General features: G+C 46.5%; 1 protein-coding gene across 1 annotated transcript; it reads left to right on the plus strand.

The window, feature by feature from the left end:
- The first annotated feature begins 1327 nt into the window (after positions 1-1327).
- On the plus strand, positions 1328-10761 carry AARSD1 (alanyl-tRNA synthetase domain containing 1). Its single transcript, XM_007177751.2, has 12 exons — positions 1328-1484; positions 1635-1766; positions 3548-3707; positions 4964-5021; positions 5431-5587; positions 5684-5800; positions 6046-6176; positions 6481-6547; positions 6744-6835; positions 7271-7325; positions 8463-8557; positions 10421-10761. Exons 1-12 carry the CDS (start codon positions 1446-1448, stop codon positions 10554-10556), a joined length of 1239 nt encoding a protein of 412 aa, XP_007177813.2. The 5' UTR covers positions 1328-1445; the 3' UTR covers positions 10557-10761.
- The last annotated feature ends 3886 nt before the right edge of the window (positions 10762-14647 follow it).

Consider the following 14647-nt stretch of genomic DNA (forward strand, 5'->3'; position numbering starts at 1 on the left):
TTTTGCCCATTTTGATATTGACATTAGTTCTTAAACTTAAAAAATAACATAATGAAAATCTGTATTTGTATCATGCTTTACAATTTACTAAGTATTTTAATATCACCTCATTAAAAATTTTGAACTTCATATCAACCTTGTAAAATAATTAAGTCTTCTCTTAATAGGTGCTCAAACAGGTCACAATAAGTGGCAAAGCTGAGACTTGAACTTGTATAGCATATGTCCCCTTGCCCACAATTCTGAAAACTGAAAATTTCTAAAAACTGACTTAAAAAAAAAAAATTAACACCAAAACTCATCCGGCAGCAAAACATGACCTAAAATGATGTGAGGCTATTTATAGTCTTTGTTTATTCCATTTAGCGTATTTATTTCTCAGCATAAATATTAATACGTTTGATCACATGGAGTTGCTCCAGAGTTCCAAATGGAACACATTACGTAACACATGGGTATGGTCCGCATTACTGCCTAAAATCAGAAAAACCCTAAATTCTGAAACATCTGGGAACTTCAAGCTTTTTATTACTTGATTTAAAAGAGCAGAAAGTTAATCTTAAGTTTTAATCCATTTAACGTTTTAAGGCACCGATTGCAGTTAAACTTCTGTTAACTTCTGTTAACCTCTTTATTTGCACTGTCCAATCCCGTAGCAATGGTCACACGTGATTATTGAGTACTTGAAATGTTGCTAGTCCGAACTGAGATGTGCTGTAAGTGTAAAATACATACCAGGTTTCGAAAATCTTGTACGGGGGGGAAAAAAACTCACTTATTTTAAAATACACATTACATGATAAAATAATATTTTGGATATGGTGATTTAAATAAAAACATTATTAAGGGACTTCCCTGGTGGCGCAGTGGATAAGATCTCAGTGCTCCCAATGCAGGGGGCCGGGTTCGATCCCTTGTCAGGGAACTAGATCCCACACGCATGCTGCAACTAAGAGTTCGCATGCCACAGCTAAGGAGGCCGCCTGCCGCAACTAAGACCGAGTGCAACCAAATAAATAATTAATTAAAAAAAAAAAAAGAGCTTTAAAGAAAAATTAACATATGTGGCTTGCATTACATTTCCATTGGGCGGCGTTGCTGTCTATCCAAGCCAGTACCATCCCCACTTCGATCAGGCGGGCTTCCGCGGGGCCGAATTACGTACATACCTGGGGTCCAACGGGGCCAAAGTGCTATGACAAGTTCAGGCCGCAGTTTTGTTCTGTCTTGTCTTCTGGTTTTCTTCAAAGTCTTAAAATAGTCCCTCAACAACCCTGAGCGCCTGCATTTCGCGTTTTCAATAAATTTGCCCAAACCACACCCCGTTCTTTGCCCTTTTGCTTCTGCGCAGAGACGCGCCCGGAATGAAGATTGTCCCGCTTCGCTCTCCGTCCGGCGCCAGGCGTTTCAGTGTGCAAGATTAACAGCGTCCTGGGAGAGCAGCGATGGCGTTCCGGTGTCAGCGGGACAGCTACGCCAGGGAGGTGCGGCCGGCGGGCGGGAAACCTGATGCCCCGAGCGGGTGTGGCGGTGCGGGGAAGAGGGCGCCGCGTGGAGGGGGCACCGAGCTGGATTCAGTCCCGGTGCGCTGAGGGTTGGGGTCGGGGCTTACTCTCGCATCCCTCTCTACCCAGTTCACCACCACCGTGGTCTCCTGCAGTCCCGCGGAGCTGCAGACCGAAGGAAGCAACGGCAAGAAGGAAGTGCTGAGCGGTTTCCACGTGGTGCTGGAAGACACGCTGCTTTTCCCCGAGGGCGGGGGACAGGTACCAGGCCCGTCCCTTCCCCTTTCCTCCTCCCCCTTCCCAGGAAGCCCCTAATTCTTTCTGAGCAGGTCGGAAATGCTCTCCTGGTCCTCAGTCCCAGCTGTAATGAATACAGATGGAAAGTAGCTCAATTCAGTTCATTTGTTCATTCAGCAGGTATTTATCAACAAATAGTTATCTGTCCGTAACAAATGCTAGGTACTAATTAAAGCTCTAAGGATAAAAGCTGAACAAGAAAGTGTCTCTGCATGCGTAGAATATTTTTTGGAGAAAATAGACAAAATGGTGAATAGATAAGTAGTATGCCGGTATGATAAATGCTATAAAGAAAATTAAAGGTCGAGGGAAAGAGAGTGATGGGATGGCCTCCTAGGTAGGGGGCAAGTTATTTCAGTCGAGAACTAAGTGAGGTGAGGGGGTAAGCCATTGCCATTATCTAGTGGTGCTGGTGGGGGGGGGGGTATTCCGGGGAGGGAGAATAAGTGCAAAGGACCTGAGGTAGGAATTCGATTAGGGTGTTTGGCATGGACTGAAAAAGTTTCCCCTGAAGGAGCACAACAGAGGGCAGATTTATCAGTGCTGTGATGGGGTAGGGGCAAGGTCCAATGAGAACATGGGAAAGGAGAATAATAACACCAAAGGTGGGCATTGTGGGAGAGGCTCTCCCAGCCGAAAGAATAGCACAAAGGCAGGGAAGCCTGTAAGAATCTGACAAGTCTAGTTAACTGCAAAATAGTCCCATATAGTTGGAGCCTCTGGTGTGTGTTGATGACAGGCTGGAGATGGCTTTGGAAAGGTAAGTGGGGGCCAGTTCAGAGGGCCTTGAAGGATGTGTTAAGGTGTGTGGACTTCATTCAGGAAGCTGTGGTGAGCCATGGAAGTACTTAGGCAAAGAAATGATGTGAGAGAACATATTCAGTAAACTTGATTGTGAGAAACTTCCAATATTTCCCAGCATGGAGCTTTTCTGATCTGCTGAAGGAAAACCTGTGCCCTCAGGTATCCATAGCAGGTCTCATTTTATATATCACCTCTTCCAGGAAGTCTTCCCTGATTCCCCAAGACTGTTAGGTTCCTTTTCTTTGAGCTCCTCTAAAACAATGTACTTTTTTGAACTATGGCATGTTGTAGATCATATTGCAGTTGCATGTTAGCATGTCTCTGTTCTTCTCCAGACTTTTCAGTTCCATGAGGGACCGTGTCTTATTTACATTGTATTCTTGCGTAGGCACAGTGTCTTGTAAGCAGTTGATATTTTGTAATATTTGATATTTTTAATGAATATTTTTGAATTTAATTCTAGTAGCAGTGTAGAAGCTAGAGTGGAAGAAGGGAGAAAAATTCAGGTCAGTTTGGAAACTATTGAAAGATAAAAATCTAATCCAAGGCAATGAGAGTGAGAATTAAGTTTCTTTGGGTTTTACTAAAATTTTCGTTGCTGTAGTTACGTTTTTTTTTCAAATTTTATTTATTTATTTGTTTTCGAGTTCCATGTGCTATACAGTAGGTTCTCATTAGTTATCTATTTTATGCTGTAGTTACAATTTTTGTATTCAGTCTGTTATTTTGTTCTGAAGAACAAAAGGTGTTCCAAGTGAAGAGGATAGAGAGAGTCCCCTCATGAACAAAGTGGACCACCTCACTTGGCATTGCTTCTTCTCCCTTAGGGAATCTCAAATTCTGGGTGTGTTTCTCACAAACTTTTGCTAGAGGGTCTTTGTATCCAGGAGTTAGGGTGAGCCCTGCCTGCTACCACCGATTATTTTTACTTCTTTCCCCAGCCTGACGACCATGGTACAATCAATGACATCTCTGTGCTGAGAGTGACCCGCCGGGGCGCCCAGGCTGATCATTTCACCCAGACACCTCTGACCCCTGGGACTGAGGTACAGGTCCGGGTAGACTGGGAACGGAGGTTTGACCACATGCAGCAGCATTCAGGTAGGTGGGGTGGGATGGGGCAGTTGCTGCGTGTGGGAATGTCACGGATGTTTGAGACGTGCTTTGGGTCCTCTAGGAGTTAACCTTTTGGAAGAGACAGACATATTCAGAATCAGCTCCAGTTCAGGCAAGATGTGATAAATGTTATAAAAGCAAAATGAGCAGTTAAAGTAAAAGTATTAGAATAACTGCTGGATTTAAGTATTACTAACTTCCCATTTGATATCTATATCTGTATATGTCTCATAGCCTTCTTAAACTCAAAATGTCCAGAATGGAATTAAAAAGCCACCCCCTCCCCCAGATCTGGTCTCCTCTTCGCCTTCACTATGTTCAGTGCATGGCCTCGGCATCCACCCAGTTGCTCAAATCCTGGAAGTCAGTTCAGACACTTCTTTAGGGATAGCCAGTCAATCTGAGTCATGTCGGTTTATTTGCTAAATACTTCTCTATCTGCTTCCACTGTCAACACAGTCAGCTCTCATTGTCTCTCCCCAGCCCTCTGTAATAGCGTCCCGGCTAGTCTCCCCATGTTCATTCTTGTCTCTTTGCAACCCATTCTCCACAAAGCAACCAGAATATTTTTTAAAAATGAAAGTCTGGTCAGGCCACTCCCCTGCTGTAAAGCTTTTCAAAGGCTACCTGTAGCTCATGATGAAGCCAAACGTCTTGCCATGGGGCACAAGGCCTGCCTGGGCTGGCGCTCATCTACCACTCCAACCTCACCTGGTGCTCCTGCCTCCCGCTCTCTGCATCCTGGCCATGCTGGCCTTCTCTCCATTCCTTGAACATATCCTGCTTCTTTCCTCCTTCAGGGCCTTTGGCTGTCTTGTTCCCTTTGCCTTCACAGTTGATTCCTTCTCCTCCTCCTCCTCCTCGCTGTCATCGATCAGGGATAGCACTATATCTCTAGTGCCAAGCCCCATGCCTTGCACGTGGTAGGCACTTGATAAATTTTTGTTGAGTGAATGAATCTGGCACAATTAGAACTCGAGTTCAAATCCTGCCTCTGACGAGCTACTGTTGCCTTGGCAAGTTATTTGTTTTCTCTAGACCTTGGTTTCCTCATTCAAGAAATGGCATCATAAAACCTCTTGCAGAATTCTCCTGAGGATTTTCAATAAAGTATCTCTCAAGAGTATTACCCAGTGCCAGGCAGGTCTTCAGCAGGAGAATTTCTGTGATGACATTGACAGTGGGATCGTGTCACTCATGATCACTTCTCACTGCTTCTCCCATCTCCTCTTTCTGCTCAGGGCAGCATCTCATCACTGCGGTTGCTGATCATCTGTTTGGGCTGAAGACAACATCATGGTGAGCAAGAGGCATAAGACTAACTGTCAGGCATGGGTCCCTGACTGCTGGTTCCTTTCCTAGTAGTGAGTCAGGGGTAGGAGGATAAAAATCCGTTGTGCTCACCTGTTCCCCTCGAAGATGGGGTGGTGGATGACTTTGTGTTTTCCCTGAGAAACATCTCCCTTTGCTTAAAAAAGAACATGGACTTTGGAGCTCAGTGACCTAGGGGGTGAATCCCTTGCATGACCTTGATCATGTTCCTTATCACCCCTCACCTGTAAAGTGGAAATGACAGTCCTTACTTTGTGCCATTTTTGTGAGGATTAAATAACAGCATTTACATGAACATGCTTTGTAAACGATAAACTTCCTTCTATTATTAATTGTCCCCATCAGCATCCTGTGACCACTCTATTACTTCTTGCAGGGAGTTAGGGCGACTCCGGAGTGTCATCGAGCTGGACAGCCCCTCTGTGACTGCGGAGCAAGTAGCTGCCATTGAGCAGAGTGTCAATGAAAAAATCAGAGATCGGCTGCCTGTGTATGTGCGAGAACTGAGCCTGGATGATCCCGGTGTGGAGCAGGTGAGGGGAGGGCCAGCAGGGTGGCTTCTGTAGAGTGGCCCTCCAAGGGCTCCTCATCAAAATTCAGACAGCCCTCCTCCCTCCCTTGCGTTCCAGGTGAGGGGCCGGGGTTTGCCGGATGATCATGCTGGGCCTATTCGAGTTGTTACCATCAAGAGCGTTGATTCCAACATGTGCTGTGGGACCCATGTGAGCAATCTCAGTGACCTTCAGGTAGGTGAGGAAGGGCTCTTGAGTGGGTGGGAGAGAGGGTGTCGGAGGTCGGGGATCACAGCAGGGCTGGGAGTGGTAGAGGGGGACACCTGAGGGGTCCTGAGTGAAATCACTCCTTATTGCTCCCGAGCCAGGGGGGAGGTCTTGATCTCTCCTACCCTTGGGTCCAGCACCTGCTGCGGTTTATATGTGTGTGTGTGTGTGTGTGTGTGTTTGTGTGTGTTTTACTTCCTTGCCTCATGTAGGTCATTAAAATCCTGGGCTCTGAGAAGGGGAAAAAGAACAAAACCAACGTGACCTTTCTGGCTGGGAACCGGGTGCTGAAGTGGATGGAGAAGAGTCACAGCACTGAGAAAGCACTGACAGCTCTGCTGAAGTATGCCCCCTTCCACTGCCTCCTTTTCTCAGCGCCTGGGCAGCCCGGAGCTTAGCCTTCCCACCTGTACAGCAGACAGAATACTCTATCTTTAGGGGTAGGATGCAGGCATAAATGCTAAAGTGCTTTGGATAGTCAATCCGATGCACACAGAATGGTTTTTTCCTTTACATCCTCTTCCCCAACAGCCTGAGGCTTCCTTGGAATGTCCCTGGGTCCCATCAAGAAGGGCACCACTGATTTATGCCTGACAGCAAAAGCAGTTGGAAAACTGGGCAGGCCTCCACGAACCTTTCTCTTGCAGGTGTGGAGCGGAGGATCACGTGGAAGCAGTGAAAAAGCTACAGAATTCCAGCAAGCTCCTGCAGAAGGTGATTTATCCATGGAGGGTGGCGAGGGTGTGGGCTCTGCCTGGAATAGGCTCCCCAGACTCAGCCCCTCCACCTAACTGGATGTGCAGCATGTTAGTGGGCAGTGAGTGGGGAGGGGAGGGGAGGGGTGGAGAGATGGTGGTCTCTCTGGTTACCCTTTCCCCACCTGTCAACTGAGTTATGGCATCCTTTTCAGAACAACCTGAATCTGCTCAGAGACCTGGCTGTGCACGTTGCCCACAGCCTCAGGAACAGCCCAGACTGGGGAGGTGTGGTCACATTACACAGGTGAGGCCAGGGGTGCCAGGCTTAGGGCTCAGCCTCTCCCCTGTACGCAGTGCAGAGTGGGAGGCGGGTCGCCCCTGTTGTTCTTAAGGCTGAGAAGACCCGAAGAAGTGTGTTGCCTTGCAGATTTCCTGGGTTTGATTTAAACATCTTCACTATAACTTTCATTAGAGCCTTCCCTCATCTCCTTTGCCTTGTAACAGGTCTCCACTTACCCGGGTGAATCCTGTTTAAGGGAGACAGAAACAAACGCAAAACTTGTTATAATGTGCCGAGGCTTAGAAAGATGCCAGGCTGGCCCTCAGAGAGCACTCTCTTTCTCTGGGACTTTGCACAAAAGGCAGCAGTGTGGCCAGCCTCACGAGGAGGAGCTGGGCTTCCTGCAGTTTCCTAGCTCCCCTTGCAACTTGGATCTGATGTCTTTGCCCTTTGTTTTAGGAAGGAGGGTGATTCTGAGTTCATGAATATCATCGCCAATGAGATTGGGTCAGAGGTAAGAGGAGCATGAGGTTCTCTGCCCGCCCCGGGTGGAGACCTAATGAGGGGCGTCAGGTTAGCTGAGGTCCCTCCGCATGAACACATGAAGAACAGGGAACAGAAATTCATTCAACGCTATTTTCTCAGCACTGACTCTGAGCCAGGCTCTGTTTTACGTGCCAAGCCCGGTCAATGGTATTGACGTTTCTGGGGCTGTGACATTTACCAGCTTCAGAGCTCCTTTTATCAGAACTGGAACTCCTCCATGCCACCCACGTTTATATGTGCCGAGGGCTGATTTCAGAAATACGGGGGTTGGCTAGTTCCTTAGAAGGCCATCCCTTCAGTTTTCCTTTGCCTCTGGCTTCAGCCACCCGTCCCGGTCCTGACCAGAGCTTAGTGGTTTCCAGGTCTCTCTTTTGCATTCACTCTGGAAACACTTTTGGGAATATCTACTCTGGGCCAAGCAGCGTGTGTGTATCTCTCTTCTTATTTCTGTGTAGAGAGTACTGATTCTCAAGGAGCTCACTCTTGAGTCTGGGAGACAACCGTGTATGCCGACATTTATAATTTAGGGTGGTCAGTGCTAGAGGCAGAGGAGCGCATTCCCTGAAAGGCGGGGGAGGCTTCAGGGGAGGGGCCTAGAAGACTGCTTAGCGGTCATCGGCAGACAGGGGAGCCGAGATGGCCAGGCAGAGGGAAACACGGAGGTTTCGGCGATAGCAGACACAGGGTGCAAGGGGCGGTGGGGGAGTGGGGTGACCAGGCTGCAAAGTTTGGCGGGAGTCAGATCATGAAAGGCATTTTATGCTTGGTCATGGTCAGCAGCCTTCTGCCCCCTTCTTAATATTCAACCTAAGTTCCTGTAGCCACTCTCAAAGTTTCTTGTCCCTAGTGGGCCCCAGAGTGGAGGGGCTGCCTTACATTCATCAGGAACATCGCTTGTGGTTTAGGAGGGAAAACCTGTGTTTCTTTTAATTGAGATATAATTGGTATGTAATATTGTATAAGGTGTACACTGTGTTGATTTGGTATCTTTATATATTGCAATATGATAAAAGTGTGTTCTTGAGACTGAAGAGAGTGCAGTTTAGGGGGGATTGACTGCACGTCTTTTAAGTGTCAGGGCTCATCTTCTTGTCTTCCGTCCTAGGAGACCCTCCTGTTCTTAACTGTGGGCGAAGAGAAAGGTGCTGGACTCTTCTTACTGGCAGGGCCAGCTGAGGCTGTGGAGACCCTGGCGCCCAGGTAATCTTCCGTGGACTGCTTTGCACGGGTGGAAGAGCCTGTAAGCCTAACCTACTAATAGCACCCTTGTCGGATGCAAAGGGCCACCACATCTGCATCTCATTTTTTTTTTTTTTAATAAATAAATTTATTTATTTATTTATTTATTTATTTATTTATTTATTTTTGGCTGTGTTGGGTCTTCGTTTCTGTGCGAGGGCTTTCTCCAGTTGCGGCAAGCGGGGGCCACTCCTCATCGCGGTGTGCGGACCTCTCACTGTCGCGGCCTCTCCCGTTGTGGAGCACAGGCTGCAGACGCGCAGGCTCAGTAGTTGTGGCTCACGGGCCTAGCCGCTCCGTGGCATGTGAGATCTTCCCGGACCGGGACACGAACCCGTGTCGCCTGCATTGGCAGGCAGATTCTTAACTACTGCGCCACCAGGGAAGCCCCTGCATCCCATTTTCATTCACATCACAGCCATGTGATGTTGCCTGAGCAGAAATAATGATCACCACCATCATTCCCAGTTTTACAGATGAGGGACAGCACATTGTGTGCCTGAGATCTCACGGTTAAAGTGGCAGAACTGAGACTCGAGCCCAGGGCTTTCGGCTCCAAATCTCACGTGCTTTATGTTTTTTCTTTTAGAGATTGAGATTCATAAGTGATACATGAATACAGGTGCTGGATTCTCACTAGGCAGATGAAGCACCTGCTTAAGGCATCAGCAAAGCAGAGGCACAGACAAACTTGGGGAAAAAAATTAGGGTTTTGAGACTGAATCAAAAAAGGTATTGATGTAGTTATTATAGAAAAATTAGAATTGTGTTGGACTTTTTTACTCTTACATTGTTTATATTTTCTTATTTTAAATTAGATATGGAGGTGGAGTGCCCCATATTCTTTCTGGCATTTAGGGTTTTTGAAGTCCTGATTGGCTCTGATGAATATGTGTTCATTGTAAAACACTGAAGGAAAACATAAGTATTTAGAGCAGAGGTTCCCGACAGGCAGCCAGCTGTGGCCTATAGACTGGTTTGGCCTGTGTACTACTTTAAATTTTCAAAATTAGTTGCTACATTTTAAAATTAGGAGATTTTTACTTAAAAATAGAGAGTTCTAGCTTTTCTCAAAAAAGGAAGAAAAAAAGGCACACTCTTGCAACACTGGACTCAACGTTCCTGCAGGTTAGTATCTACGAGGACGTGAGCGGGGGCTGCCTCTTCACACAGCACAGGCCCGGCCAGTGCCATAAGCCCACCTTTCTCGCTCAGCCCCAGTTCCTTCCCTGCTGTTCCCACAGGCCTTTGTGTCTACAGCTCTTTACTCCTAATTACGCTCGTCCTGCTCCTTGGAAGTTGCCATAATTTAGCCCGTTTCTAGACACTTCTATTGTTTCCAGTTATTCACATTTTTTAAAAAAATAATCATTAATTATTTTTGGCTGCGTTGGGTCTACGTTGCTGCGCGCGGGCTTTCTCTAGTTGCGGCAAGCCGGGGCTACTCTTTTGTTGCGGTGCGCAGGCTTCTCATTGCGGTGGCTTCTCGTTGCGGAGCACGGGCTCTAGGCATGCAGGCTCAGTAGTTGTGGCGCACGGGCTTAGTTGCTCCGTGGCGTGTGGGATCTTCCCGGACCAGGGCTTGAACCCGTGTCCCCTGCATTGGCAGGCGGATTCTTAATCAGTGTGCCACCAGGAAGCCCCCAGTTATTTGCTCTTAAATAAACATAGTACCCATATCTTTGTGCACATGTACAAGTATTTCTAGAAGCCATTTACTTTTTCTCTCCCCCCAGCCCAAGGGGAAAGCCTCAGGGCTGCCCTTGGTTTTCCTGTGACTTTTCCCTCAAAGACCCCCTCCCTGACTGTCTCTCTGCTCCCCAGGGTGGCTGAGGTGCTGGAAGGCAAGGGAGCGGGGAAGAAAGGCCGCTTTCAGGGCAAGGCCACCAAGATGAGCCGTCGGGCAGAGGTGCAGGCGCTTCTCCAGGACTACGTCAGCACGCAGAGGGCAGAGGAGTGAGGGCTCGGGTGCCTCCCTGGTTGTCCGTTGACAGCCGGCCTCCTGTGACCACAGAAGGAGTCTCTTGGACAATAAAATAGTTTGACTTGAAATGATTGTGGTACCATGTATATTTACATGATGGATATGAATTTATACAGTATATTCCAGTGTGCTTATGTGATCAGTGTCTTTGTGAATAAACAGCTTTATTTTTTTTAATTTATTTTATTGAAGTATAGTTGATATATACAATGTGTTAATTTCTGCTGTACAGTAGAGTGATTCAGCTATACATATATATACATTCTTTTTCATAATTTTTCCATTATGGTTTATCACAAGATATTGAATATAGTTCCCTGTGCTGTACAGTAGGACCTTGTTGTTTATCCATTCTATATATAATAGTTTGCATCTGCTCATCCCAAACTCCCAATCCATCCCTACCTACCCCCCCCCCCACCCCTACTATGGCATCCACAAGTCTGTTCTCTATGTCTGTGAGTCTTAAACAGCTTTCTAATTCAGCTCCTGTTAGGCACACCCTATCCGTGAGTGTTATGTTGATGAACTGTAGTAATTTATCTAAACCCAGCTGCAGTCTTTCTTCATGTAGAAATGCAGCTGCCTAAGATGTGAGTCAGGCCAGAGGCTCGGCTTAGGGCTTAGACTCACATCTCCTTGTTTTCTCTTATTTTTTCCTTATTTCTTTTCCTAGTCTTGTGTTTCAGAATTAAAAGGTATCAGTGACTTTGTAAATAGGTCAAGAGGGCACAAAAATATATAGTAGAAAGATGTTCCAAGTCTGCTATTGAGGCAGGAAAAGGATGGAAAAAGATACCAGGCAAGAGTAACCCAGAGAAAGCTGGGGGCATTATTAATATGAGGTAAATGAGACTTTAAGGCTATAACACTTTAAGAATCATTATTGGCCCCGCCCCCCCAGAAAAAAAAAAAGAAAAAGGAATTCCTTGGCGGTCCAGTGGTTAGGACTCGGCGCTTTCACTGCTGTGGCCTGGGTTCAATCCCTGGTGGGGGAAGTAAGATCCCGCAAGCTGCACAGTGTGGCCAAAAAAAAAAAAAAAAAAAAGTTCTAAATTTATAGTTACCTAATAACAGCCTCAAAATACATAAAGCAGACATTGACAGATCTAAAAGGAGAAACAAATCCATAGTTGGTGGAAGATTTAAAGTCATCTTTCAGCAGCTGATAGAACAAGAGGAAGCATTATCTCAAGGTTAAGAGCATAGACTTTGGAGTTTCACAGACCTGAGTAGTCTTGGCTTCGTGCATCTATAGGTGGTAGAACTATAACGAAAAGCAAGGAATTGATTTTAAAAGTCAGGACAGCATTTATTGATACTTCTGGGGAGGGAGTGAAGCAGGACGAAGAAGGGACCCAAGGTGGGGGTGGGAGGGTGGTTTCTGGGGTGCTGGCAGTGTTTTGTTTCTTGACTTGGGTGACAGTTAAACATAGGGCTTTGCTTTATAATTATGCATTGTTGTCTACATTTATGATTTATTCCATGAGGTTAAATTTCACAATTTAAGAATACAACTTAAAAAAAATCTGGTTCTGTTGTTTACTCGGTAAAGTTATCTTGCCTTTTCAACCTTCACTTTCCTCACTGGTGACGTGGCAGTAATGGGAGTGCCTCGATCTCTGTGGTGTTGGGAAGTAACATATTCAGTTGTAAGTGCTCAAGGAAACACTGGATTCCCGGAGATGACCTAGAATGGGTATTTTTGATTACCTAATGTTCAGTTCCTCCTTACCTGCAAATCGAGGATTGGTTGTAACAGCAGGAGCAGCTGCACTTCCGCCACCTCCAGGTGAGCTGCATCCCTGGGCAGTGCCCCTGTGGATGGACGTGGGTGCAGGCACCTCCTGTGCTTTCCCAGGTTATTTTGGAGCTATGATTGAGGCCGAGGGAGGCGTCTTTTGAACCCAGCAGCTACCGGTGAATAGCTTCAGATTAGATGTCTGTCTCCTTGTTCACACAAGGACTTTATTCAGGTAAAATTCCCACATGAGGACTTTCTGCTGCGTTCCTGCTAGAGAAACTGAGGCAGGCAGGGAGCATGGCTTCATAGAATTTGGCTGGATGGAATTGAGTGGTTACCTAGTGCAGTGGCTTTCAAACTTTTGTCTTCAATTTAAAGGAAGCTTTTCTTCATGAGTCTTACATACAACAGCCCAATTTGGAAATGGATGAAAACTGTGTTGATCTGGTTGGAAAAAGGAGTGGAGGCTTGGAGTTTTGCAGGCGCTTAGGAGGGCCCTGAGGTACCCCCATGGAGACACAGGGCACCATTTGGAAACCATTGATTTAGTGTAACTACCTTATTTTTTAAAATTTTATTTTATTTATTTTTAAATAGAGGATATCATGGCCAGCTGATTCTTTTATTGATTGATTGATTGATTGATTTATGCCTGTGTTGGGTCTTCGTTTCTGTGCGAGGGCTTTCTCCAGCTGCGGCAAGCGGGGTCCACCCTTCATCGCAGTGCGCGGGCCTCTCACTATCGCGGCCTCTCTTGTTGCGGAGCACAGGCTCCAGACGCGCAGGCCCAGCAATTGTGGCCCACGGGCTTAGTTGCTCTGCGGCATGTGGGATCCTCCCAGACCAGGGCTCGAACCCGCGTCCCCTGCATCGGCAGGCAGACTCCCAACCACTGCGCCACCAGGGAAGCCCTACCTTATTTTATAGATGAGAAGGTTCAGGGAAGTTAGGTGCCAATGGGTATATAATTAGTAATAGTACCGTAGGGCAATAAGCATCCAAGGTAGTTAAAAAGATTAGCTTCACATTTAACCAGTATTTTTTCATGTGCCATTCCATTTCAAAGCATAGACCAGTCCTCCCAAACAGCCCCTGTGTTTGCCCTCACAGGGCATGTCAGCTTTGATGTTTGTGCTGGTCCTATAAATCAAACTTATGGTTGAACCCTGGGTCTCCGGATGAGGTTATGTGCTTACATGTGCATGTGATATACCTCTAGGAAGTTCAGGGTGGATACAGCTCTGGTGGGGAATCATTTTCTCCTCCTGTGTCAAGAGCCCCTAAGGAGAGAATGACGGTGTCCAGTTAGTTTTCTCCCAAAGTGAAAGAAGCTAAAACAGCTTGTCTGGTAAGACTGAAAGCCACAAAGCAGCCTACTTGGCAGGGACAGAAGTCCAGAGGCTGAGACTTCAGCTGGAGCCAGGAGGAGGATGAGTGGGAGAGCTGGGCTGCAGGCAGGTGGCCAGAAGGAAGAGAAATTTGAGTTTCTGAGGCAAAATTTAGGCATTGATGTGGCATCAGTAGGCTGCGGAGGGGGTATGAAAGGCATCAAGAGATTTTTTTAAAATGTATTTTTATTTATTTTTATATTTAAAAAAATTTTTGGCCACACCACACAGCATGCGGGATCTTAGTTCCCCGACCAGGGATCAAACCTGCGCCCCCTGCAGTGGAAGCAGGGAGTCTTAACCACTGGACTGCCACGGAAGTCCCTAAAAAACGTATTTTAAAAAAATTTTTCTCCAGCCCTGCCCCTGCCCAATTTTCCTTGCCAGAGACAACCACTAATTTCTTATATATCCTCTGGCAGTATTTTTTTCATAGATGTGTATAAATCTCCCCTCTTTTGAAACATAATGTACACTCCTCTGCATCTTGCTTTTCTCAGTTAAATAAGTATCGTGTTTTAAAACAAAACCGTAGTGTAAAAGTTATGCAGTACAAAATGGAATCGTTGATGAGAGACGGGGAAGTATTACTTGCTTCACAGAAGGGTTCCTACTTACAGAAGGACTCAGGCAGGGTTCCCTTGAACAGAGACCCAAGGGAATTCTTTTTTTTTTTTGTGGGGGGGAGTTGTTTGTTTGTTTTTTGGCCGCATGGCTTGTGGGATCTTAGTTCCCCGACCAGGGATCAAACCCGGGCCCCCTGCAGTGGAAGCGTGGAGCCCTAACCACTGGACCACCAAGGAATTCCCATGAGTTCATTTTCTTGTGTGTGTTATCTCCCTCTCTCCCTCTGTGTTTCTGTTTCATCGGGGTGTAATAAAAATAGCAGTGAACTGGGCTTCCCTGCTGACGCAGTGGTTAAGGATCCGCCTGCC

This window comes from Balaenoptera acutorostrata, chromosome 20 (genome assembly GCF_949987535.1).
Source record: "Balaenoptera acutorostrata chromosome 20, mBalAcu1.1, whole genome shotgun sequence".
NCBI classification, from domain to species: Eukaryota; Metazoa; Chordata; class Mammalia; order Artiodactyla; family Balaenopteridae; genus Balaenoptera; species Balaenoptera acutorostrata.

Bases quoted from the DNA above. Each gene is read 5' to 3' on its own strand.
- AARSD1 (XM_007177751.2), top strand. From the start codon at position 1,446: ATGGCGTTCCGGTGTCAGCGGGACAGCTACGCCAGGGAG. The intron at 7,326-8,462 runs GTAAGAGGAGCA...CTTCCGTCCTAG, and splicing joins CCAATGAGATTGGGTCAGAG to GAGACCCTCCTGTTCTTAAC. The intron at 8,558-10,420 runs GTAATCTTCCGT...TCTGCTCCCCAG, and splicing joins GTGGAGACCCTGGCGCCCAG to GGTGGCTGAGGTGCTGGAAG.